Below are 26,646 nucleotides of genomic sequence, written 5' to 3'. Positions count from 1 at the left end.
AAAAATCACCTCCCCTGCATAGCACCCCCAGCCTGCCCTCGGTGGAGCTGTCAGCCTATACAGACAGCATGTGCAGGGATGATTTGCAAAGGAGAGAGTGAGGGCTGCACCAAATCCATGGCTCCGACGTTTTTAGGGCGGCGAAGCATTTTGTCTCCCATGGAAGGTCTAGGTAGGCCCTTCCCAAGAAAAAAGCACAGGTTAAGACTTTTGCATCCACTTTCAGAGTGTTTCAGCCCCCCCTCACCCTTCCTCAACAGAACCACAACTTAATCCCTGGATTGTGTTGTTGGTAATGTCCCAAGGTCTGAAGCTGAGTGCCCTGGAGAGCATTACACGGGGAGTGACTTGATTATAAAGGACTGCCTCCCCTTCAGCTAGAGGCCCATGCGGACTGCTCCCTGAGCACGCTGCAGCCTGGGCATTCACCACCGGGTCTGCTGAGTTAGGCTTCCGGTCTGAGAGCCAGGGGAAGGAATCTGCAGGAAGGGAACTATGGAACCTGACTCTGAAGTGGGGGCTGAGCTGTAGCCTTTCCGTGTTCCGGCTCCACCAAGCCTAACAAAGCTCCCTGCCACCCCTGCAGGCCAGCTAAGCACCCAGACTGGAGGAAGAAAAGCAGATGAAGGATTAGTTCAGGTCTGGCCAAGATGGTGCTGTGCGAGGCAAACTGCAGAGTCGAGGCATCCTGCTGACAGCAGTGGGGAGGTCCCTGCCGTTTCCTGCCTCGGTGGCTAGCTATCATCCCCACCTCTGTGATGGACCCCAGCTCCAGGGGGTTAGACTTAGTGAGGCCTGCAAGGCCTGGACAGTGGTCTTCAGTGGGTCTACTGGAGGGAGTACAGAGGACAGGAGAGCAGTGTAGTGGGGTCTCAGCTGCCCCCTGCTGCCCAGCGAAGGAAACCCTGGCCTGGAGGAATGGAACAACGGAGCTACGAGCTTCCCCAGAAGCACATATAGGAAAACCTGTGGATGCCTCACAGCAATCTTCACAAGAGCCAGGGCCACCTTGCCCACTGGCTAGAGTGTGCAAGGAGTCTCTGGGCCTGTAAGTACAAATGGATATCTATGCCCTCAGCAGGGGCCTGGCCAGGGCAGAGCACCCTTCTCTCCTGGAGCCCGGGACCGGTGCCGTCACTGGGCTGGAGCACCTGGCTCTACCAGGCTGGAGGAAAACACCTGGGGCCCTTGGCCTAGGACAATTCTTTTATTCAAAAACTGCCGATGTGTGAACCTCCTCCTTCATCCAGGCCAGAAAACCATCCCTGGTGGCAACCGCACACCTTCATGGGGTGGGGTTTGTGCAGTAGTGGGGTGCCCAGCTGGTGGGCAGTGGGGATGGGCGGCAGTGGAGACACCCAGCCGAAAGCCGATTCTGTATCCTCAACAGCGGGGCTGAGGCATGGGGAGATGTGAGGGTGGGGTGAGTGCGAGACCAGAAACCCCAGAGGGGCCCCATATCAGCCTGGTGGAGGAAGGAGAGGAAGACCTGTTGCTCTGGTTCGTGCTGTCCCCTGTTGGCTGCTGCCACTGCTCCTCCCTTCGAATTCTAGCCACAGGGTCCCTGTCCTGCGGGCACCCGGGGCCTGAGAGCCTGCCGCCCAGGGAGTCAGAATTCTGGCACCTCTGTGTGGGCATATCTTTCGATGTGCAGATATGTAGAACATCCAGGTAGGGCTTTCCCGCCTCATGATCCATTCACTCAGTGGGATTACCTGGAAACCAACTCTAAAGTAGCTCAATTCCAATTATGGCAAGTTCATCGCTCTGGAGGCAGGTCTGTGGGGAATGGGATGAGTCTAACTGTCCCTAATGTCTCACACGGGTGAGGGTCCTTGGATTCGCCAAGGAGGTCCAGCCGGCATGCACTTGGCATAATGCGCCAAGTGCCCTTCCAAAGCCCCCGTGGCCCAGCAGCTGGGTCTTTCTGTCAGCCTCCAGTTGGTCAGATCAGCCGCGTGCCTTTGGATGAATGTGGTGGCAGGTCACACACGCCTGTGAAGGTGAGATCCTTGGAGTGAGAGGCTTGTGGCCCACAGCACTTCTGTGTTCCCAACAATGAGGCCTGTCCCTTTGACACTCCAGCCAGGTAGATTTCCAGGGTCTTGAGCAGCCGCCTCGGGCTCTTCTTGGCCAACACCTCCAAGTCTGGAACAGAGGAATGGAGAACAAAAGGCTTGAGGGGGCTTTGGGCTGCACACCAGTCCAGGCCTAGCAGCTCTGGGGGCACCCCCCAACCCAGACCCTGTGGAGAGAAGGGTGAAAGGGTCCAAGGTGGAGAGCTCTCCAGAGAGGGAGGCTGACGGACCAGGGAAGCCACAAGGAACTGCACATTCTACCTTGACCAGGGCAGTCTCGACTTTGAATGGTCAGTCCACCCGATGGACCCAGCTTTTGATTCAGTAAATATGATCTGAGGTCAGAAAGGGAGGAGAGGTGGCAGGCTCCAGAGGGTGGGCTGATGGACACTTTGGGAAGCTGGAGTTTGAGAAAGTGTGAATGGGGGGGAGGGGGGAGGAGGGGGAGGGAACTGTAACCCAAACCAGTCTAGCAACTATCCTGGGGTCCCTGAACCTGGGGACCCTAGGAGTTCAGACCCCCTAGGTCAAGACAAAAGAGCACACCTTTGAGGACAAAGCCGGAGTCTGCGATGGTCTTCTGCTGAGTCCTCCAAACGTGTGCGAGGCGGAGGAAGGTGGCGGCGTAGAAGCTGTTCACCACCGGGATCACCTTTTGCTGCCGGTTGCACTCCCTACAGCACAAGGGCGGGGGGCGGGGGGGGGGGGGTGACCCGCCCCGCAGCAGACAAGCTGACAGCCCGGTGCCCCCTGCCCTCTATTCCCCCAGGGAGCCTTTCCTCAGGCAGCCTTCACCTCAGGGTAGGGTTGGACTCTGCTGGGACTGGACTCTGTTGGGGCTCTGGGAGAGGGGCTGGGAGAATGGGGCAGGGGGTGGGAGGGAACCAGGTTCTGCTGGGTCGCTCTCATCAGCTGGCTGGGGTTGACCAGCGTGGGGACTCACCTGGAGAGACATTCCTCCCTTAAGGCCTGAATTGCGATGCGGGTGATATTCACGGACATCAAACAGAAGGGGAATTGCTGGAATGGAGCGGGCACAGGGTCAGTGGCAGCCCGGCTCTTTACATGTTAGTTTCTACCGTTGCACATACCCAAGGACACCCCCTGAGGGGCACACACAGATCAGTACACTCCTTAGTTGGAAACAAGAGCCAAAGTCTCTTTATTCCATCTGCTTCCCCTAAGAAAAAGCCATTACATTATGATACAGAACTGTGCTGTCCAGTATGGTAGCAAGTAGCCACCAAGAGCGACTTAAATTAGTTAAAAATTAGGGGCACCTGGGTGGCTCAGTCAGCTAAGCGTCCGACTTCAGCTCAAGTCATGACCTCACAGTTTGTGAGTTCCAACCCCGCATCGGGCTCTCCCAATCTCATCCCATTGAGCTTGGGATTCTCTCTCTCTCTCTCTCTCTCTCTCTCTCTCTCTCTCTCTCTCCCCCTGCCCCACTTGTGCTCTCTCTAAATAAGTAAATAAACTTAAAATTTATGTAAATTAGTTAAAAATTAAGCAAAACTAAAAATCCGACTCCTTGGAACACCTGGGTGGCTTAGCTGGTTAAGGGTCCGACTTCGACTCAGGTCATGATCTCATGGTTCATGAGTTTGAGCCCCATATTAAGCTCTATGCTGTCAGCACAGAGCCTGCTTCAGATCCTCTGTCTCCCTCTCTCTCTCTCTCTCTGCTCCCCCTGCTGGTTCTCTCTCTTTCAAAATAAATAAATAAACAAACATAAACAAAAATTCAACTCCTTAGTTGAAAAAAAAAAACTGAACTCCTGTGACGCCCAAGGGTCTCAATCGGTGAAGCGTCTGACTCTTGATCTCAGCTCAGGTCATGATTTCACAGTTATGAGATGAAGCCCCGAGTGGGGCTCGGCGCTGACAGCGGGGAGCCTGGTTGGAATTCTCTCTCTCCCTCTCCCTCTGCCCCTCCCCTATTCTCTCGCTCTCAAAATAAATAAGTAAACTTAAAAATTTTTCGAAAAACAAAACTGAAGTCCTTAGTTCTATTTGTTATATATAGAGTGCTCAATAGCCATCTGTGCTGTGTAGCTAGCTACTGTATTGAGCAGTGCCAATAAAGAACACTCCCTTCATTGCAGAAAGTTCTATCTGACAGCACTGAACCGTAGAGGGTCTTCTGGCTCCACAAAGATTTTTCTTGGGGTCTTCATGACATCTGGGCTCCAGATCTTGGCCTCGACGCCTGCTGGCTGTGTGTCCTTAGGAAGGCCACCCGAACTCTATGAGACTTAGCTTTCCCGTTTCTTAAAACCAAAAAGGAAATAACATTGAGGACTGCGCAGGAAAGAGTTAACGCACCAGACCTGAGACTGCTGTCCTGAGAAAAACCTGCCTGCAAGGGTGGCCTTTGGCTGGCACCTGGGAACTTGGATTTTGGGAGGGTTTCCACCATCCCCTCAGGATGACTCATGTGCCTTAACTGTACAAACAATGTGGTTTATGCTGAATATCTGCTTTTTCTCTGACTCTGGAATTTTGGTGTGTGCTACACAGAGGGTGTGTGCACGACTGCCCCCATAAAACCTTGGGTACTGAATCTCTAGAGAGCTGCCCTGGCTGGCAACATTTCCTGTGCTGCATGATTCGATACTGGAGGAATTAAGTGTTTCCCGTGTGGTTCTACCGGAAGAAGACTCTTGGAAGGAAGCTCACGCCCGATTTCCTGCGGATTTGTCCCACGCACTCCTTCCCTTTGCTGATTTTCCTATTGCTAGACTAAATCATAGCTATCAGTGTGACTATAGGCCAAGTCCTGTGAATCTTCCCAGTCAATCATCGAACCTGGGGGTGGTCCTGGGGACCTTGACAAAAGGGCCATGCTGGGTGGAGTCGAGTCACTATTCATTACAAAAACGTTATGAGATTGGTTTTATTACCTACAGTTCACATTTTCTATTATCTATTCCACAACCTACTCACAGAGTTATCTTCACGAGCAATCAGATCGCATATGCAAAATACTAAGCACAGTGCCGGCCTAAGGAAGTGTTAACAAATGTTCATAATTATCCTTTCCTCAACATGAGTAGCTGAGGTCAGCAGCAATGCATTTATACCTTCATGTATTGCCTACTTAATTACCATATATACTCATATAAGATTGCTCCCTCCCTAGACTTTTTTCAGTCTAAAAATAAACACGGGAACAAGAATATGGTAACAACATAATTAACAGAGGATCGAAACCCAGTGTTTGCTCACTCTTGAGAACACTGTTACCGAGCCCACTTACTAAAAAGCAGTGAAAAACTGGAATTCAGATCTAAATGCCTCCTTTTCTTCAGCAGTTCCTTGGCCCCTGACAAGTGTTGCCTAGAGCTAAAATACTACACTGAGGCTGTGTTGAGGAACTGACTGAAAGACAGCGGAGGAAGCTACCTCTTCGCAGGCCTGTCATGTTGGCGGAATGAAACAAGGCATGGAAAGTGCGCGGAAGGCTATTAAAGTGTGTATGTGAGCAAGCATTACCATAAGGTGCTTCCTCGCCTGCTAGCAAGTAGCCCGATGTGCCCTGCACCCCTCGGTGTCTGTGACAGCACCCCTTCTCTGCATGGTGTGGGCTAAACACTTCCATACTGCTGGGATTCGTGGGAGTCTGCCCCCCTACGCCGGCATGTGTACTTTTTTGCCAGTTCCCCTTTAGCAGGATGTACCGTGGGTACGTGGGGCTTTACGTTTCCCCTCAGGAGAGAACAGGACCAGCTGCTGGCAGAGCTTTGGCCCCCAGCTGTTACTCTGATCTCGCACACGCCTCTTGGAAAACGGTGTTTTCAAGGTTCATAAGGGCTTGAGGTCAAGCTTTACTTTAAAATCTTGGCATTGCTTTTACTTCAAGGAATTTTAAAATAAATCTGGGAGGGACCTTAGAATTGTTTAGGCCAAGCCCCTTATTTCATAGAAGAGCAGGCTAAGGCCCGGAGAGGTTAAGTGACTTACATCATAGCCCCATAATAATACTGCAGATGGAGCCAGGATCTAGCTTCCTGACGCCTATACCAGCCCTCTTATTAGGTTAAACTGCTGTTCCATCTTACTGGCCAACATGCATATTGTGGAGTAAACATAAATCCCCAGGAAGTTCCATAAAGGCCAGCCGGTGAAGGGATGAGAACTGGACTGGTCAAAGCAGGCAGTCTGGGTCCATGCAGATCAAGTACCCAGTACTCTCTCTCTCATCCTGCTGCTCCCTCTGCCTGGGATGTCCCTCCCATAGACATCTGGATGGCTTGCTCCCTCACCTCCCTCAAGCCTGTCCTTAAAAACAAATGAGGTATTCAGAGTTGGCAATACCCTCCACCCTGGCATCCATTTTCCTGTAGGCAGCTCTTACAACAGAGCTTTCGTACATCACAAGAAGGGAGACAATGAGGTCAGAGATAACTCATAGGAAATACCAATTAGCCGTGGGACCTTCAGCAAGTCATTTGGTTTCTCTGGGTCTCCATTTCCATGCCTCTAAAATGAGGGGCTGGATTGCTGAGGTATTCCTCAACTTCAAGAGAGGGGACCACGGCATAAGCTACCAGGTACGGTTTTCAAACTTAACCCAGACATTACCTCCCTGCATCGTGAAGACCACAGAACATGCCCACATTCTTACCCTGTGGGGCACCCGATATATCTCAAGACCAGATACTTGTGAAGTCCCACTCTTGCCTCTTCCAGTGTTTCCTGGAACAGACAGGCATAAGTGAAGCCTTAAAATTTAATGGGTGCTTTTCCTCCCAAAGATACAGAGATATTGAGTAGACATCAGAAATGTAAAACTGCCCCAGGGGCGCGTGGGCGGCTCAGTTGGCTAAGTATCGGACTCTTGATATTGACTCAGGTCATGATCATACAGTTTGCCTCAGGTTCTGTGCTGACAGTGTGGAGCCTGCTTGGGATTCTCTTTCTCTCTCTGTCTCCTCTGCCCCTCCCTGCTCGCTCACACACACACACACACACACACACACACACACACACACTCACTCTCACTCTCTCTCTCTCTCTCCAAATAAATAAATAAACAATTAAAAAAAAAAAAAAAACAAAGAAAGAAAAAGTGTCCCAGTGGCAGGAACCATATGATAACTTGTTTTGTATTCAAGAAGTTTTGGATTAAAAAAGGGATCCACCTAAGACACACATATACACACACTAAAATAAAATAAATTAAAAATTAAAAAGGCATCTACTTTACTAACAGTTGTGCGTGTGTATGTGTATGTGTGCCCTCATGCACACACAGATATGTGTTCAACTAACTTTAAAAACATAAGATGTATTTATGTATGTATTATTACACATAAGATGTATAAAGTGTATTTTTACTCACGGAAATCAATTACATTGAGGGGCACTTGGGTGACTCAGTCTGTTATGTGTCCGATTCTTGATTTTGGCTCAGGTCATGATCTCACAAACCATGAGATCAAGCCCCGTGTCAGGCTCCACGCTAACAGTGCAGAGCCTGCTTAGGATTCTCTCTCCCTCTCTCTCTGCCCTTCCTTGCTTGCTCTGTCTCAAAATAAATAAACTTCCACAAAAATTTTTTTAAGTTACTTTGATAACAAACACTCACTGAATGGCTAATGTGCTTGGGACTTTACATAGTTTATCTCTAACTTAGAATAATTCTGCAGGGTTGGAATTACTTTCTCATTTGACAAGAAGGAAGAAATTGAGATTCTGAGAACTACAAGACATGGCCAGCCACACTGTTACTGCAACGGTCTGTTTTGGCAACTCAGGCCTGCCCACCTCCAACCCTCTAGGGTAAGATGATCTGATGCAAGTGTTGCAGGTCTGATGCTCAGCCACTGTTCTTGGGCTCCCCTCCCTCGGGCAGTACCAAAGCACACCACCTTCCTGCACCAGGGCTGGGACAGGTACACTCGCCTCCGTAGACCTCCCCTATCAGGGCTGGGAGCGAACCTGTAGCACATGTGTGTATTCCAGGCTCTGTCCACAGAGAGGGCCTGGAAGGGTCAGAACTTACTAGCAGTGAGAACACCTGGCCCTCAGCGCTTGCCTTCTAAATGTCATTCTCCAACTAAAAGAGCAAGAGCTCCTTAGAGAAGTGGGTGATTCCAGGCCTGGAAATCATATGGGGAAAATACAAGATGAGACCAGAGCATTTTCTGCAGTCCAGAAAGCTAAATAGCGCTCAGAAAAGGGCACACTGTAAGGGCACAGGTGCCCACCTGAAAGAGCTCCGAAAATGGCCAAAGACCTTGAAATAATGTGAGCAACAAAATAAGTAACGATACTATTGGGTTATAACCCATAGAAAAAGATAAATATCTATATACACTGATATAAAAACAGAGTATTTGCGCAGTCTCAAAGTATCTTCCCCAAGACAGTTACTAATTACAAAGGGGAAAAATAATAACTCTACAGCGTAGAAACCTGGCAGACACCTTAACCACACGATCAAGGTTAACCTTACCAGCAGTAAGACATGTTGGCGTTACGTGCTCCTGAGCTGAGGCACAGAGAAGGCCACTGCTCTTTTGTGGTGCTCTTACCAAAAATGCATAACCTCAATATAAAATTTGTATGGCGGAGCGTCTGGGTGGCTCAGTCGGTTGTGTCTGACTCTTGATTTTGGCTCGGGTCATGATCTCACGACTTGTGAGATTGAGCCCCGTGTCAGGCTCTGTGCTGAGCATGGAGCCTGCTTAGGATTCTCTCTCTCCCTCCCTCTCTGCCTCTCCTGCACTTGTGCTCTCTCTCAAAATAAGTGAATGGACACTTAAAAAGTAAAATAAAATTTGTATGGCAGACTGAACCCCCCAACCTTGCTGTTTCTTTTCTATTTCAGTTGATGGCCACTCTATCTTTCCAGTTGCTCAGACTAAAAATCTTTTTTTCTCACACCCATAATCAATCCATCAGAAAAATATGCTGGTTCTACTTTCTTTTTTTCTTTCTTTCTTTCTTTCTTTCTTTCTTTCTTTCTTTCTTTCTTTCTTTCTCTTTTTTTTTTTTTAAAGCAAACTCTCCCTCCAACATGGGCCTTGAACTCAGAACCCCAAGACCAAGAGTCACATGCCCTTCCAACTGAGCCACCCAGGCACCCCAACTAGCTCTACTTTCTTAAGCCCATACGCTCAAGATCCCATATCCAGAATCTGACTACTTCACAACACCTCCTCTGAAAACACCCATCATCTCTGACTGGATTATAAAAGCCCTCCCTACAGACTATTCTCAACCTAGCCACTAAGAGGATACATTTAAAAATGTTGAGTTGGATCATGTACTCCAGGCTGCTGAAAACCCTCACTTTATTTAGAGTAAAATCAAAAGTCCTCATCATAACCTACCAGGCCCTCTGCCATCTGGTCCCCATTAGCCGTATAACCTCCCTCCCGACTGTTCTCCTGGGCTCCTTCCACTCCAGCTGGTTCCCTACTATCCCTTCACATGCCAGACATACTCCTTCCTCAGCACCTTTGCTCTTGTCACTCCCTCTGCGTGGAGTGCCCTCCCCCAGGTGAAGGGCCAACACCTTCACCTCCTTCAAGGTCTAGTTTAAGTCCCTCCCTCTCATGAGAGCTACCTTGAGCACCCTAACCTTACCCTACTTGTTCGTTCCGCTTAGCACTTACCACCTTTGGGCATACTTGATCATTCATTTACATGTTAGTCTCACTGCCTTGTCTTCTGTGCTAGAAGGATCTTTGCTTTGTTCTCTGATGTATCCCAAGCACTAAGCACAATAAGTAGCATAGGGAATGCTGAATAAAAATTTGTTTCGTGGGGGCCCCAGTCAGTTAAGCTCAGTCAGTGGAGTGTCTGAGTCTTGATTTCGGCTCAGGTCATGATCTCACAGTTTGTGAATTTGAGCCCCTAGTCAAGTTCTTCACTGACAGCACAGAGCCTGCTTAAGATTTTCCCTCTCCCTCTCCCTCTCCCTCTGCCTTTCTCCTGCTCAGTCTCTCTCAAAATAAATACATAAATAAATAAGTAACTTAAAATTTTTTGTATAGTGGATAAATTCCATGTTCCATGCATCTGGCATAGATGAATGGCAGGAAACAGGTCAAATTTGTTTTCTAAAATGGTGGGATGGGGCACCTGGATGGCTCAGTTCATGGAGCATGCTAGTCTTGATCTTGGGGCTGTGAATTCGAGCCCCAAATTGGGTGTAGAGATTATTTTAAAGTAAAATCTTAAAAAAAAATAAACAAAACAAAACAAAACAAAATGGTAGAACTACCACCTTTTACTACCTGGGAAAAACGTGAAACCTAACTCCAAAGAAGGCTTGGACAGACCGAGGGCTACAGGAAGCCACTTCTGGCCTGTCAGTAAGACCATGTGTCACCTGACCCTCACAGGCAAATCTCCTCCTCTGGGGCACATAAAGGCTAACTCTTCTCCTTTAGGGTCAGGAGAACCTACTAATACTGTTGAAGGGATTTCCTCAGGGAGGACAATGAGTTGACACGTTAATATCACAGCTACCAGCTACGCCTAGTGCTTCCATATACAATCTCATTTAATTTTCCCAACTATCCAGCTGAAGTGTTCGTGATTTCCATTCTATGGATGAAAAAAAACCACGGCTCTGAGGAGTTAAAGCACTTGCTTGAGACACAGGCTAACTAGTGGTAGAGCTCAGATTCCAGCGCAGGTCAGGCTGGCGGGGGAAGCCTGGTCCTGGTTTGGCCCCAGTTGTCCTGAGAGGCCTCAACCACTAGAGACAGCCCCCCGTGAGGCTCTCCTGATAGCTCAGGAGCACCATGCACCCGGATCCTGGGTCCACAGCCCTTTCTCTGGCTTCCCAGCAAAGCCCCACCTGGATATGGTGACGAGACAGGCGGAAAATCTCCTGGGCCATCAGCAAAGTCTTCGAGTCCATCACCAGGTACAGCAGGTGCAGGAGGGCAAGGAAGCCTGCTCCTCTCAGGTCTGTGGCCGGATTCGCTCCTGCAACAGAGATGAGGACATGGAGGGTGACGGCGAGCAATGCCAAATGAAGTCCCTCCTCCCGTGGGCTTCAAGGACTTGATTACCTTTGCTACAGGCCAAGTGGGGAGCCTGGACTTCCATCCCTGCCTGACTGTAACAAGGTGCCCCTTAGTTCCACCAAGGTAGTTTCAGCAAACTGGGACCTGGGAGTGAGCCCCCATACCCTTGTGATGTCAATGAAGTCTACATGGGACTCCTGTAATGAGTCATGTAATTTGGTACCTGTGCCCCTCTTAGCCAGTGGCATCAGCGGAGGCCGAACAGGGTGCCTGGGTGGCTCAGTCAGTTCAGTGTCTGACTCTTGGTTTCAGCTCAGGTTATGATTTCACGGTTCCATGAGTGAGTTTGAGCCCCATGACAGGTTCCGCACTGCCAGCAAGGAACCTGCTTGGGATTCCCTCTGTCTGTCTCTCTCTCGGGTGCTCTCTCTCTCTGCCCCTCCCCTGCTCACGCTGTCTCTGTCTCTCTCAAAATAAATAAATAAACTTAAAGAAAAAAAGAGTACATTTATCTTGATGAGCACTGAGTACTAGATGGAATTGTTGAAACACTATTATTATACACCTGAAACTAATTTATCACCAGCAGGACTACTTTAGAAAATGGCTAAAGGAAGTTCTTGAAAATGAAAGGAAATGATAAAAGAAGAAATCTCAGAATATCAAAAAGGAAGACAGAGCAATGCAAAGAGTAAACATACGGGCAAATACAGCAGACTTTGCTCCTCCTCTTGAGTTTTTAAAATTGTTTGATGGTTAAAACAAAAATCGTAACACTGACATGATTTTCATTGCATTTGGAGGAGAATTTTAAGATAATTATATTATAGATGAGGGAGGATAAAGGAATTTAAACATGTTGGCAATGCCAATGGACCAATTAGTTATAGGTACGTAAAATTTCCTATGTATTTTATTTTCAGAGAGAGAGAGAGAGAGAGAGAGAGAGAGAGAGAGAGAGAGCATGTGCACACACAAGTGGGGAAGGGACAGAGAGACCGGGAAAGAGAATCCCAAGGGCTTGAACCCACGAACCGTGAGATAATGACCTGATCTAAAATCAAGAGCAGGGATGTTTAACTGACTGAGTCACCCAAGTGCCCCTAAAACTTCCTTTTTAAATGAAGACATTTTCCTATTCTATATAAATGTAACTTGATACGATTTTGAAAAAAGAGTTGTATAATCCCAAAACAGCTGAAATCATTTTGTTTCACTCAAAAAATAAAATAGTATAAAGCAAAATTTTTATCTGTGTTAAAGGAATGAGGAAAAAGAAAACACTAGATTCCAAATCCTATCACTCTGATGCTTTAAGTCTCACTTAGAGTAAATGTTTGACAATGGCCTGTAAGGCCACAAGTGATCTTTTCACTTCAGCCACACTCCTTGCCATTTCTCAAGCATAGTGAACATGCTCACCTCAGGGCCTTTGCATTTCCCATACCCTCTTCCTGGAATGCTTCCCCCCACGATATCCAGTCTCAGGGTGTTGGCATGATAGGAAGAAGACTGTCTAGGCTCTTGCTCTAGTGGTGGAATCAGGGGTCAAGGAAAAGATGAACCATTCCTGTCTCTTACCCTGAAAGCCCAGATCTTCCCAGTGGTCTCCGTAGAGGGCACAGTCAAACTTGGAGCCAGTCAGCTTCTTATAGATGGTCTGGAGGACTCGGCCATGCATTGGGTCTTGGTTATCCAGGCCACCTACCCAAAAACACATCCCGCCCCCCCGTCGGATTGCTGGCCTCTGAAGGGATGACTGAGTGTTTCTCAGAAAATGGTTGATACAAAGTAGATCTGGACTGTACTCGTCACTGTGTTCTCCCACATTTTCATCCCGCGGCTCCCGCTCTCCCCCACAACATGGTACATGAAAGACCTCTGGCTTAGTCTCAATAACAGGTGGGCAAACAGTGTTCTCTGCCTGGCCACAGATGCAGCACCCGTGCACTCACACTGAGCAATGGTCAGGACCAAGTCCCTTTCTTCACGGAGGCCCTGGTGGAGCTTTGGAGGCCCGAAGAGGCAGTGCCGGAGGGCAGCGAGCCCAGTCCTTCGAATAGTTGGCTGAATTTTTTTCTGGGGAGGAAATCGCAGGCCATGAGCAGAGGGCTGAGTTCACCTGCTTGTTTGTTCATTTATTTATTTTTATTTTTTTATTTTTTTAATTTTAGGGAGAGAGAGGGATAGCATGAGCAGGGGAGAGGGGCAGAGGGAAAGAGAGAATCCCAAGCAGGCTCCATGCTCAGTGCAGAGCCCGATGCAGGGCTCGATTCCACATGATCTGAGGGTCATGATCTGAGATGAAATGAAGAGACGGACGCTCAACCAACTGAGCCACCCAGGCGCCCCTCTGAGTTCACCTGCCTTAATAAACTGACCTTTAGGATCAGTACAGGGACTGTTCTTGCAGAAAGTAGTAGCTCCCCCAACGACCTGGCTGGGCTGTGGGCCAGGGAAAGGGGGTCGAAGCTGTGAAACACCTGCTCAATCTCTGGAGACAGGCTCTTCTGGCCCCCAGGATTTTTGTGAGTAGGAAAGAGATATAGGCATTATTAGCCCGTTGTCTGCATTTGCTCCTCCGGGTTTCTCCAGAGCTACCTATTCCACCGACTGCCAAGGAGGCTAGAGATGGCTGACGCGGGGACCCCCGCTTTGGTCTGACAGAAGCCAGGCCAGGTTTCCCGGCAGGGCCGCTTTCCCTTTTGTAGGTCTATCTCTTTCTGGAAAGGACATAAATTATAAAGTCTCGCAGGTCCTCTCAACTTCCAGGGTGAGGGAGCCAGTGGGGAGGCGTGTTTAGTGGGGGCTTTTTTGGAGCCGGATACCTGAGGGGTAGCTGGAGCATTCTGTCCATACCACAACCAGCACCTCCTAAACCAGCACCTCCTAAACCAGGTCGTGCTGACTTATGCCTCAAGGGCCACTGCAGCAGGTATTAGAATTTTCTGGTTTTGGTAGCTTCTGCCTCTCTGGGTCCTAAAAACCAACCTGATTCTTATCTTTGCAGCCTTTCTTTTTTTTTTTTTTTTTTTTTTTTTAACGTTTATTCATTTTTGAGACAGAGAGAGACTGAGCACGAACAGGGGAAGGGCAGAGAGAGAGGGAGACACAGAATCAGAAGCAGACTCCAGGCTCTGAGCCATCAGCCCAGAGCCCGACGCGGGGCTCGAACTCACGGACCGCAAGATCATGACCTGAGCTGAAGTTGGACGCTTAACCGACTGAGCCACCCAGGCGCCCCTCTTTGCAGCCTTTCTTAAACCTGGTTTTAGGTTGAAGATCTGCAATCACAATCCTCTAAAATTACTCATAGTCACTCAAGATGCCCCAGAAAGCCCTCGAGCTTTTATTCTCCTCAATGTTTTTAAAATTCTCCTCGGGGCGCCTGGGTGGCTCAGTCGGTTAAGCGTCCGACTTCGGCTCAGGTCACGATCTCGCAGTCCGTGAGTTCGAGCCCCGCGTCGGGCTCTGGGCTGATGGCTCAGAGCCTGGAGCCTGCTTCCGATTCTGTGTCTCCCTCTCTCTCTGCCCCTCCCCCGTTCATGCTCTGTCTCTCTCTGTCTCAAAAATAAAAAATAAACGTTAAAAAAAAATTTTTTTAAAAATAAAATTCTCCTCAATGTTTTAAAATCCTCACATATTTTTAAAATTCTCAAATCACTTCTGGTTCCGAGGGAACAGAAGATTTTCCTACAATGGCCATGGATTACTCAGCTTTCTAGACAGGATGCCTTGCTTCCCTAAGGAGCTATCTAGCATTTGATTCCAGAGGAAGAACAGGGAGCCGCAACACAGACCTCTGTATGACAGGGCCATAAGAACTCTGGGGCACAGTCCCAAAAATGCCACTGGGGTCCTGTATGAAGCATGGGTCCTTAGCTACCCCTGATTCTGTGCTCTAAGATTTCTTAGGTGAGGTAGGGTCCTCAACTGGAAGCTTCAATCTAGCTTGCCCAGTGTGGGATAGAAACCTGGCCCCTGGGAAGAAGGTGCTTTGCCTGAGACCCCAAAAGTACTTTCATACCTTGAAGGAAGAGAGGTCCACAGTCTGGAAATGCTGCAGGGCTTCATTGAAGGAGATTAGCTGCCCAGGCTGGTCTGAGCTGGCCTGACCTATAGCAAAGGGGAAGACACTCCAGGATTTATAACAGTAGTCATTCCATCGGCGAACATTTACTGAGGGCCCTCTGGTTGTCACCTCTAAGCCAAACACTGGCCTTCAGTTGCAAACATCAGATACCTACAGCTAAAACCAATTCTTTTTCAAGGGGCTACCATTATCTGCTGGGCCAGCTCCCTTTTAAGACCAGGCTGTTCAGAGGCTTGCTAGGCTGATCTCTGCAGCTGAGTAGGGACAGATCTGACCTGCGGGGGCAGGGGGGGGGGGTGTCCCTAAATTCCACTCATCTGTGAGGAGGCAACTCACTGACTGGAGTAGGTGCCCCTGTGGGAGCATGCCAAGGTCTGTTTAGGGGCCTTTCCTAACTGCTACTTTGCCCCTTCTCACACCCTGTATGTGAATGACCCCCTTTCTGTCCTTTGGTACTGTCCACAGGGAATTAATTATCAGTTAGCAAATATAGGTGATGACTGATACAGTCCATTGTAATGGCTTTTCAGGAGCCCCAGGGAAGCTCAAGCCAGGTATGGGTCCCAGTTCTACCCTCTTATAGCTCCATCCAAACCTGTCAAAAAAGGAAGTGAGACCATTTTCACCCAGCCCTCGGAGCGGTCCAGCAGATGGCTTCAGCCCCTATCTCCAGAGACCTCCCGGTACAGTGAACAACTTTAGGCAGGGACCCTGGCTGCTGGCCTCCATCCTTCTGCCCAGTCTCATCACCCTGCAGAAGCTGACCCTGGCCAAGGTCCTCCCTGTCTTCTCTCAGGTGTGAGTGGATGGCAGCCCTTTCCCCATGGCATTCGTTCCCATTTCCTCCAGAGGCAGAATGTCATCATCTCTGGATTTGGGAAGATATTTTATTCTATGTCAAAGGGCTAAAATGAAAATGCTCAGTAATTGTCTCCTAATCTCAGAGTCACAAAAATGTTAGCCACACATGTGGATGGCACCCTTCCTAGCAGCTGGGCTGTGTGGAGACAGTGCCGTTCCTGCGGTTACCTGTCTCCGTCCGGATGTTGTCCACAGCTTCCCATTCTTCTTGGGCTCTGAGCACCTCCACACTCACAGCTGTAACAGTGAGAAAGGGAGACCCTCTGAGATCCAGGTATGTCTGGATCGCTGCTGCAGCCCCCGCCTTGGTTGCCTGTCTTGGATCTCATTGCCCTCAGGTACCCTCTCCACGCGGCTGCCAGCGTGAACGTTCAAAAAGGCAGCCCCCTTTGATGTCAGCCCCCTGCTCAAAACCCTCCAGGGATTCTCCATAATTCTCAAGATAAAACCCAAACTCTTCAGCACAGCATCTAAATACGTTCACAGTCTGGGTCTCTCTTGCATCTCTAGCTGTCCCGTAGGGCATGCAGAATCCCTCCACACCTCCCACCTTCGGTGCCTCTGCACAGACGGTTCTGCCACCGCAAAGTCAGCACCCCAGTTAACTCTGATGTCGGCCCTCCCCCACACACCTTCTTTGACTTCATTAAATCTGGATTGGGAGTCACTCCTCTGTAAACTCCTGACACCCAGTGCTCGTCAGTGCTGGAATGGTCTCTCCCACTACACTGGGAGCTACATGAGGACCGGGTTCTCCAGAACCTAGCTCAGTGCCTGACCCAGGGCAGGTGTTCAACAAATGTTTGCTAAATGAATGAAAGCACTGGAAAAGCAGGAGAAAACAAGCAGCAAGATAGGTTCTCTATAGCCACCACCCAGCCCTTTCTCCAAACCACAGCTGTCACTCTTTAGCCCAGACTGCTGGTGGCACGTCCTGTCGCGGGCTTTTCCTATTTGCGAGAGAGGAAATCAACAAATAATGGAGAAAACAGAGACACTTGAGTCCAAGACCCCAAATCACGACCCCTCCAGCCTCTACCTCCAGTGGTAAAAGTGAGGGGGCAGCTCCTCTCGGCCATGCAGTCTTGACTGAGGATAGTACAGGACAATTAACTGTTTTGAAAATACACTTGCTAATAAAATAAAATCAATAAAATGCTACCAGAAACTCAAACCACTAACAGATATCGAGGAAGAGAGAGCTGCTGGGAAGCCATGGAGGGCTGTTACTGCCAGCACACTCCAGAGCCAAGTGCCGGTGGGCACTTTCCCTCTGCCGCTCCCCAGCGGTGCTTCCGTGGGCGAGGCACGGACTATGTGCCATCACTCACTGCCACAAGGAGGGGCGTGACTCCTTAGCTTCTCAGGGCAGAATGTGGCCCAAAGATGGGTACTCAGTATGTGTCAGCTAGTATTACTGACAGTCCTGGGTTCAGGTCCAGGGGAGCAGTGGGTAGTGGCAGCAGGGGACATGGGTCTGGATTTCTAGGAAATTCAATCTTGCCAGCCCCCGTCTGGAGTGGACTGGGACCCCGAACCTCAGGGCTCCCAAGCTAGATCACTTCACCAGGATACAGTGCCTGACCTTGGATGGTGAAAAAAATACAATTTCCTTCCAGCATGCTGGACCCCAGGGAGATGCAAAGGAGGGAGAAAGCGGTTGAACAAAGAGAAGAGTGGAGTGGCAGTGGGGACTGCTCATTATGGTGCTGACGAGGGCCTCGTCACCCCTCACCCTCACCAACGCCCAGCTTCACGGACTCTTCACACTACAGGCCCTCGTTCCAAGCAACTTGGTCAACTTTTCACCCCATATACCCTCACCTACCAAGAACTTGCCAGAAGCTTGTGAGTCAGGAGGAGAAACCTCACCAGGAAGGTGTACGAATCTGCTGAGATTGCAGGTTGGTCAACAGGAAATATAAGGTCCCAGCCAGCAACTGCACTCCGGTGCCTAAACACTGGGGACAAATGTCCAAGGCACGCAAGAGCATCTCCTCCCCTTCCTCTTGGAACCAGGGAGACTCCTCCTCCATCCAAAGATGATCCTGACATTAAATACTAATGCCCCCCTCATTAACAGAAAAAAGTGGAGGCAAAACACAAATCTTCAGGATAGTGAATGCAGCTCACATTAGCACAGGTCTTTATCTTTCTTCCTCTTTCAACTGCCTCCTTTATTTGGGCTCTCTTTCACTTACACAGGAAACAGCATTGCTGAGTTAGTAAGCTTGCTTATCTATCTATCTATCTATCTATCTACCTAATTTTTAAAGATTTTATTTTTTCAATGTTTATTTATTTATTTTGAGAAGTTTCTGTCTTTTTAAGTTTATTTATTTTTTAAAATTTATTTTGAGAGAGAGAGAGCACGTGTGCAAGTGGGGGAGGGGCAATGAAAGAGGGAGAATCCCAAGCAGGCTCTGCACTCAGCACAGAGCCCAACACTGACCTGAACTCACAGAACGTGAGATCATGCCCTGACCTGAAATCAAGAGTCGGGCGCTTAACTGACTGAGCCACCCAGGCGCCCCTAAATGTTTATTTTTGAGAGAGAGAGAGGGAGGGGCAGAGAGAGAGGGAGACAGAGGATCTGAAGCAGGCTCCACGCTGACAGCAGAGAGACTGACGTGGGGCTCGAACTCACAAACTGCAAGATCATGACCTAAGTCTAAATCGGACACATAACTGAGCCACCCAGGCGTCCCCAAAATTTTATTTTTTTAAAGTAATCTCTATACGTGAGGCTCGAACTCATGACCTCAAGATCAAGAGTCGCACACTATGTCTGAGCCAGCCAGGTGCCTCATAAGCCTATCAATTTAAATGAGCTGAGAGCAATCTGGAAGAAAAGTGTAATCATTCAATACGATTAAAAATATCTGGCATACAGCTGCCAGTTGTACTGAAATATAAAATATTTTAGCATTTAAAGCAAGATGTCTAATAAATGTTAGGTTTGTCATCACACAGTGAAGATAAAATTCTGTTTTTTTTTAAATGTTTGTTTTTGAGAGAGAGGGAGAGAGGGAGAGAGAGAGAGAGAGAGAGAGAGAGAGACAGAGTGTGAGTGGGGGAGGGGCAGAGAGAGAGAAGGAGACACAGAATCCGAAGCAGGCTCTAGGTTCTGAGCTGTCAGCACAGAGCCCGACATGGGGCTCAAACTCACAAACCATGAGATCATGACCTGAGCTGAAGTCAGACGCTTAACCAGCTCAGCCAACTAGGCACCCCAAAATTCTTTTTCTTTTTTAAATGTTTATTTATTTTTAAAAGACAGCACGAGTGGGGCAGGTGCAGAAAGTGGGGGACAGAAGATCCAAAGTGCACTCAAACTCATGAACCACAAGATCAATACCTGAGCCGAAGTCAGATGCTCAACTGACTGAGCCACCCAGGTGCCCCGTTAAAATTCTATTAGAAGAAACTTCATAGATCTCCAAATAGTTTTTCTACATTAGAATATTTTTAGCAAGCCCCATATTTCTGGAGAGTATATTTTCAGTTTGCGGAATTTAAAGATGACAATACAATGAGCACTTACTACAGATTTATAGTCTGTGTGCTAAGCACTTTACCTTACTTGGCTCACTTATTCCTTACATAATTCCTGTTACACAGGAATTCTGTCTGATGCACGCCCAGCTTCATAGATGAAGTAAGTAAAGGTTAGAAGGTTAAGAAACGTGGCTCATGATCCTATAGCTGGTGGGCAGAAGCAGCACTTAACCCAGAGACATGGGATTCCAGAATTGGTGTTTCTCAACTATGAGTGGGCATTTCTGTGTCATAAATCAGCAAGCGAAATGAGCTTTAAATACAGTACGTGAGAGAATCACAAAGCCGATAAAATAGGATACTTTCTCTAAGGCTTTTCACATGCACTGAAATCATTTTATTGTCACAGTATCCCTCTGAGGATAAAGGAGGCATTGATATCCCCACTGCAGACACAAAGATGATATGACTTGCCTAAAAGTACACAGTAAGCCACGAGCAGAGCTAGATCAGGACTCAAGCCTTTTGACTCCTAATCCAGAGTTGATTCTAATTTTCCTTGAAGAACGATAAATCTATCAAGTTGTATAGGACAAGTAGTGAAAGAAGTACAAATGATGAAGAATAGACGTGGGGAGCTCTGACTTGGGTCCCACCCAGGCTCCAAGGGCCCTGAAGGGGACCTTACCACCTGGCTCCCATCCATTCGCTTCTGCTGTCAGGGCCCGGAGGATGCCATGGTTCTTCAACTCTGAGATCTGTAGGGGCAGCTGACCTTTAGTGTGAGGGCGAATCCACACCCCTCCGTCCACACAACCAATTCCCACCCTTGGAACTGGAGACCAGAAGGATGGGTTGATTAAAGCCAATCTTAAAAGAGAAGCACATGGAAAGCTCCCGCTCTGAGGTACAAGTTGCGCGATGTGGGGACAAGCATGTGCTCTCCTTGAAGAGTAAATAAAACTTCACGTCACTCCATTGAGACTGTGGTGTGCCTTTGGTATTCCCACTGCACTTTACAGTCTGCTTCACTAGCGCAATTATCTTACTGGCTAGAGGTTGTTTTGCAAGTTTGTGCCCCACACCTCTGCTCCCAAGTGTGAGTTCCTGGAAGCAAGGTCTGTGCCGTGCTGTGTGCCCGGCACCACAAACTGGCAACAAAAGCCTGTATTGGCAGGAGGTACTGGAGTTGGGTGATACGTACAGGAATTCCTCTGAAAGCCTGAAGAACACTGTTTTCCTTGTCATATGGTGGGGGACACACAGCACACACACTTTCAACCTGGAAGACAAAGCAGGATCAACCTCTTGGGCACATATAGGTCCTCCAAAGTTGACAGCTTAAATGTCACACTGTTTTGCAACACCACACACACAAAAATGGCTGAACTCCCGAGAAGTCAACTACAAGGAACACTGTAAGGGAAAACTTCTGCTTCATCTGGTTTTTTGGTTTAAAAAAAAAATTTTTTTTTAACGTTTATTCATTTTTTGAGAGACAGAGAGAGACAGAGAGTGAGTGGGGGAGGGGCAGAGAGAGAGGGAGACACAGAATCTGAAGCAGGCTCCAGGCTCTGAACCGACAGCACAGAGCCCGCGATGCAGGGCTCGAACTCGCAAACTGCGAGATCATGACCTGAGCTGAAGCCGGACGCTCAACCAACGGAGCCGCCCAGGCACCCCTGCTTAATCTGGTCTTAAGAAAAACTGCAAAAAGCTTAGTTAATGCTATCTCAGATTTCTTGGCTCCGTGAAACATCTCAGGGCTCTGAGTAAGTAAAGCTCAGTCAGGCAGTTCCCTTACCTTTGGCTAAACCTTGCCCCATCAGAGTGTAAAAAAAACCACTTGACCAACTTTTGCAATTCAGATTACCAATACAGGGCTAATTTTACTAATAATGTTGGAAATAAAATCCTACAGATCAGTTAGGGAAAGAAACCCGACCCAGTAGAAAGACGGGCATGGATATGGACAGCTTACAGAAAAGGAAACACGAATAGTTCTGAAACATACAAAAAAAATGCTCAACCGCACTCATAAGAGAAAGGTCAGGGGCGCCTGGGCGGCTCAGTCAGTTAAGCAACCGACTCTTGATTTCAGCTCAGGTCATGATCTGATGGTTCATGAGCAGAGCTTGCTTGGGATTCTCTTTCCCCCATCTCTCTGTCCCTCCCCCGCTTGTTCTCTTGTTCTCTCTCTCAGAATAAATAAATAAACTTAAAAAAAATATGAGAAATGTCAAATAAAACTACTCTGAGATTGGGGTGCCTGGGTTAAATGTCCGAACTCAGCTCAAGTCATGATCTCACAGTTCATGAGTTCAAGCTCCGCATCAGGCTCTGTACTGACAGCTCAGAGCCTGGAGCCTGCTTAGGATTCTGTCTCTGTCTCTCTGCCCCTCCCCTGCTCGCACATTGTCTCTCTCAAAAATAAATAAACATTGGGGCGCCTGGGTGGCTCAGTCGGTTGAGCGTCCGACTTCGGCTCCGGTCATGATCTCACAGTCTATGAGTTCCAGCCCCGCATCAGGCTCTGTGCTGACGGCTCAGAGCCTGGAGCCTGCTTCGGATTCTGTGTCTCCCTCTCTCTCTGCCCCCCCCCCCCGCCCCGCTCATGCTCTGTCTTTCTCTGTCTCAAAAATAAATAAAAACATTAAGAAAAAAAAAATTTTTTTAAATAAAAAATAAAAAAAAAATAAACATTAAAACAAAAAAATTTTTAAAAATCTACTCTGAGATAATATTTTTCACTTATCATATTAGCAAATATCATAAAGTGTGATAACACACTGTGTCGGCTAGCGAACTAAGTGTTAGAACACTCTGAAGGGTAAACTGTTTCCATCCCTACAGCTTGATAATATCTGACAGAATCAGGTACACTTTGTGCATTTTGGGTCTGCAACTGCATTCTAGGAATTTACCCAACAGATATATTTGTCCGTGTGCAAAATGACATGCTTATAGCACTGTTCACAGTAGCACTGTTTGTAATGGCAAAAGGCTAGAAAAACCCCAAATGCCCACTAAAGGACTAGCTAAACAAATGAAAGCACATTAACTCAACGAGATCCAACATAGCCATAAAGAAAATGAATAAGAAAGTACTTTGTGGACAATATGGAACGATCCACGTGATATATCAAGTGAAAAAAGCAAAGGGCAGAGTATATATGCTATTTTACCATGTGTATTTTCAGAAAATACACAAATACATTTGCTTCGCTCTGCTAAGACGTTGTCCAGAATTACACCCAAAGAAGCAGTGACTTGGCCTCCAGAATAAAACTGGGTGGCCGGGGCACAAGAGTAGAAGGCAGTTTTTTCACTATAGATACATCCTCCGTGCTTTTTGGAGTCTGAACCATGTGAATGTGTTATTTTCTCTAAAATAAATAAAAGAGGGGCGCCTGGGTGGCTCAGTCGGTTAAGTGTCTGACTTTGGCTCAGGTCATGATCTCGCGGTTTGTGAGTTCGAGCCCCGCGTCGGGCTCTGTGCTGACAGCTTGGAGCCTGGAGCCTGCTTCGGATTCTGTTTCCCTCACTCTCTGCCCTCCCCCACTAGCGTTGTCTCTCTCTCTCAAAAATAAATAGATATTAAAAATTTTTTTTAAATAAACACAAGAAACTAATTAAAACTAGTAAAAAAAAAAATCAGTGCTTTTGTCAAAGCTGCAGAATTCCAGCTTATTCTGTTACTCTAATCCTTCTCACATACATTTGCCAACTACTACTCCTTAAACAGAGCTTTGATTCCTTTATGACGAGGACACAGGAATGGCTGCCGAAACACACCATGGCTGAAAAAACTCCTCCGTCGCTGGCCTCATGATGCCCCCTCATGAATTTTTTTTTGACAGCGTTTACTTATTTATTTTTAAAGATGTGAGAGGGGCAGAGAAAGAGGGAGAGAATCTCAAGCAGGTCAGCCAAGCCCCGACACAGGACTCCACCCCATGAACCGTGAGATCATGACCTGGGCCGAAATCAAGAGTCAGCTCCTCAACCAACTGAGCCACACAGGTACTCCGATGCCTTCTCACTGCTATTGCCCACTTCGCCCCTGTGAACACGCTTGCTGTAGTTCCTCTCGCCTCCATCCCTCTGGTTGTGTGGTTTTCCTCCAGAATACGCCCCTACCGCCACCTCTTGTGTCCTCCGGTCCCTTTAAGATCAGTTGCATCTCCTCAAGGTGGCCTGCCTTACCCACTGGGGCCACACTACAAGGGTCTCTCCCCTTCTCTCAGCCCTGCAGCCAGTCCTGTGGGCGGCACAAGCTCCCTGCCAAAGGCCCGTGTGATGAGGAAACAGCTCTTCTGAGTTGCTGCCTCAGGGCTGACAGTACGACGAACCTGCTTACAGCCAGAGTCTGGACATTTAGACAGGAACCCGGGCTTAGGATTCCTGCTACGAGTGCCTGCTTTGCTTTTTCTGGGGCATCTTTGAAAATAATCACTTAGAGTTGAGCCCAAGAGAAGTCAGTGACCTCCACCTTATGAGCAATAGGGGTACTTGCTCATGATCTGGTACTGAGGACCACCCTTACCTCAGCTCCCTGCCCCCTCTGCACATTCACCCCTGCCGCGTTTCTGGGGTCTGTAAGTAGTAAGTCTTGTGACTCCTTCTTTGTGAGTATGCTGAAATTGTACCTAGAGTTTTTTTTCTTGTTTTAATGTTTATTTATTTTTGAAAGAGTACAAGTGGGACAAGGGCAGAGAGAGAGGGGGACAGAGGATCTGAAGCAGGCTCCGTGCTGACAGCAGCGAGTCCAATGCAGGGCCTGAACTCACAAACCGTGAGATCATGACCTGATCTGAAGTCAGACATTCAACCGACTGAGCCACCCAGGTGGCCGGTACCTAGAATTTTTACTTCCCCCCAACACAGTCTATCTTTAAATCACACTCTGCTGCTTTGAGTGGAGGAATCTTCTCTTATACTTCTTTCCTGTTTCTGACACCCATTAGCAGAGTATTTGGCACAAAATGCGTTCTCAAAAATATGTGATGATTCATTATGCTGAACAACTCCCTGTAGGGATCTGTGTACTCAGGATTCATTTCATCCTTCCTTTCCCTCTCCAGTTCAGTCCCTTCCAGTGGCCAAAGGCTTCTCTCTGTAGTAGAGTAGAGAAAACCTTCCTGGACTCCCAAACCAAAGGCTTTATCCCAGAGGCTAATAAATCCCACAGGGTCCCTGTAAGACCATTTCTGGACAAGGGAGGGAGAAAGGGAGGTAGAGTCAGCTCCCAGACTCACAAGTCATTACCCTGGACTCCGAGTCCTGAGGCTAATCAAGCCAAAGCATATGTGTGGCAAAGGGTCAATACAGTAACAAACTGATGAGTCACAAATACCTTGGGGGATTCCTCATTGAACTTCTTCTCTCACCCAAGCAAATCCAAAACAAAATCCCATGACCCACTTAGAACATAAGCTACCAGCAAAGGCAACTGACCCAGAGGTGAATGAATAGAAGCTTCTCCTAATAGAACAAAGAACATTATAATGAAAGTTTTCCTGTAACATTCTAAAGTTCTACATTCTAGTGATATATCCTCTGTGTTACCACTATTAACAATATATCCCCAACCAACACCTTCTTCCTTAAATCGAAGTACTTGCTTACCTGTCCATCTCTTATTTCTTTCTCATGGAAAGAGCAAGAGTTTTCATTCATGATTCAAAGTCATTTGTTAAGTGAGCTTTGTCCTTGGGCTCAGAAAGGAGTTTAATAAGGATTAGAAGTATGGAGAAAGCCTGACACCCAACTGTTCCGCCTTTGCCTTCCTTCTTGGCAGTCATTCAGACTAAGAGTAGGAAAACAGTCCCTGTGTGCCATCACCAGGGTGTGGGAGGTTTCTGCGAGTACTGAAAGAAGTCCCTGAAGTCTCTGAAGTCTCAGCACTGTTAAAAAAAAAAAGAAAGAAAGAAAAAAGAAAAAAAAGAAAGCTAGTTTCATCATTCGGTAAATCCTCTATTAAGAAAAATTGACTTTAAAAATTTTTAAGCAAGAAACTTATTCTGAATAAATCAGCTGCTTTAGCCAAATCCTAACTCTTACTATCCATGCCACCCGATGACAAGAAGGGGATGGTGTAGGAGTCTGAGGGTTGGATTCTCAAGTGTCCAGAAGGCAGAAGCACCGCTGTTAAGTGGTAGGGTCAGTTCTAACCTGAAGTCACTGGGATTTGGGGGCAACTTATCAAAGGGTGGCATCCTGGTGGGTGGTCTTAGCTGAAATGCTTAGGCTTTGCTTAAGTCTCAGACACGGGTTGGGTCTGGGGGCTTAGAATACTAGGCCTGGTTCCTATGATGATAGAAAATCAAAATCCAACACGTTGCCTTGTCAGTGAACACCAATATGGTACATGTTAGCCAGTGTGGCTAACTCTAAGGCAGTCATCCTACAAGCCCGCCTTGGGAAGGGGGTTGGACAGGCCCATAACCTACCATGGAGGAGCTAGACATCATGGATGCCTGTTACAACAATCTGGATCATAGGTGGGCAGACAGTCCACCACTGACTGACAATCACGCTTCACAGATGTGGGTAACTTAGGAAGGAGGGTGGCCTCTCTTTGAAGTCAGCTCCCCACTGTGGGAACATGATCCGGATTCCCTAAGAACTGGCTGCCAGTAACAAACTAGAATCTTTGCCAAGATGCACTGATTCCTAGCACCAAGAATGGGAATATTTCCTGGCTATTAGGCTGGACGTTTGGGTAACTGTAATTTAGGGGGGAGGACAGTGTTCGGTGGTCATGGTACCTCAGGAATTAGCTCTCTCTCACTGTATCCTCCAGGGTCTCAGCATCTGGTTCCCTTTCCTTTCCCTTCTCCTTGACCTCCATGACACCATATAACAAAACACTCACACATTAGCCAATGCTGGGAAGGTGACAGGCAGGTATGGTAAGAGCGACATCAAGAAGCCTCTTCTGTTTCTGTGTATGAAATGAATCAAGCAGCGTAGAAGTATGACCAGCTTTACACACCTGCTAGTGCCTCAGGTCTGGCTGGAACTCTGGGGGCTTCAACAGGTACAGTTAGTATCTGTATCAGAGATAGAAAAGAGCCAAAATTCTGTCAAATAAGCAAGTAATGCAAGAAGTCACTCCCAGCAAC

General features: G+C 47.8%; 1 protein-coding gene across 2 annotated transcripts; it reads right to left on the bottom strand.

Annotated features, from left to right (window-relative positions):
• Nucleotides 1–1,192: 1,192 nt before the first annotated feature.
• On the bottom strand, nucleotides 1,193–26,576 carry ELMOD3 (ELMO domain containing 3). Of its 2 annotated transcripts, none has more exons than XM_007082280.3 (12): nucleotides 26,517–26,576; nucleotides 25,148–25,425; nucleotides 20,724–20,801; nucleotides 20,208–20,277; nucleotides 16,190–16,258; nucleotides 15,095–15,183; nucleotides 13,023–13,146; nucleotides 12,649–12,771; nucleotides 10,896–11,026; nucleotides 3,022–3,098; nucleotides 2,625–2,752; nucleotides 1,193–2,148 (listed from the first exon to the last, which is right to left on the bottom strand). In XM_007082280.3, the coding sequence occupies exons 2-12, from the start codon at nucleotides 25,196–25,198 to the stop codon at nucleotides 1,946–1,948; spliced, it is 1,143 nt and encodes a 380-aa protein (XP_007082342.1). In that variant the 5' UTR covers nucleotides 25,199–25,425; nucleotides 26,517–26,576; the 3' UTR covers nucleotides 1,193–1,945. The 2 variants fall into 2 exon arrangements, with proteins under 2 accessions (XP_007082342.1, XP_007082341.1); XM_007082279.3 differs by having other exon boundaries at nucleotides 26,397–26,570.
• Nucleotides 26,577–26,646: the final 70 nt, after the last annotated feature.

The sequence above is a fragment of the Panthera tigris genome, chromosome A3 (genome assembly GCF_018350195.1).
Source record: "Panthera tigris isolate Pti1 chromosome A3, P.tigris_Pti1_mat1.1, whole genome shotgun sequence".
Classification (NCBI taxonomy): domain Eukaryota; kingdom Metazoa; phylum Chordata; class Mammalia; order Carnivora; family Felidae; genus Panthera; species Panthera tigris.
Note: the sequence above shows the minus strand (reverse complement) of the source record. Positions and strands in the feature narration are given on the sequence as shown.

Coding starts and splice junctions, on each gene's coding strand:
- ELMOD3 (XM_007082280.3), bottom strand. CDS start 25,198: ATGAATGAAAACTCTTGCTCTTTCCATGAGAAAGAAATAAGAGATGGA. Junction 12,772..13,022: donor GGTCCTGACCATTGCTCAGT/GTGAGTGCACGG, acceptor GTTTTTGGGTAG/GTGGCCTGGATAACCAAGAC. Junction 11,027..12,648: donor GGAAGATCTGGGCTTTCAGG/GTAAGAGACAGG, acceptor TCTCTGTTGCAG/GAGCGAATCCGGCCACAGAC.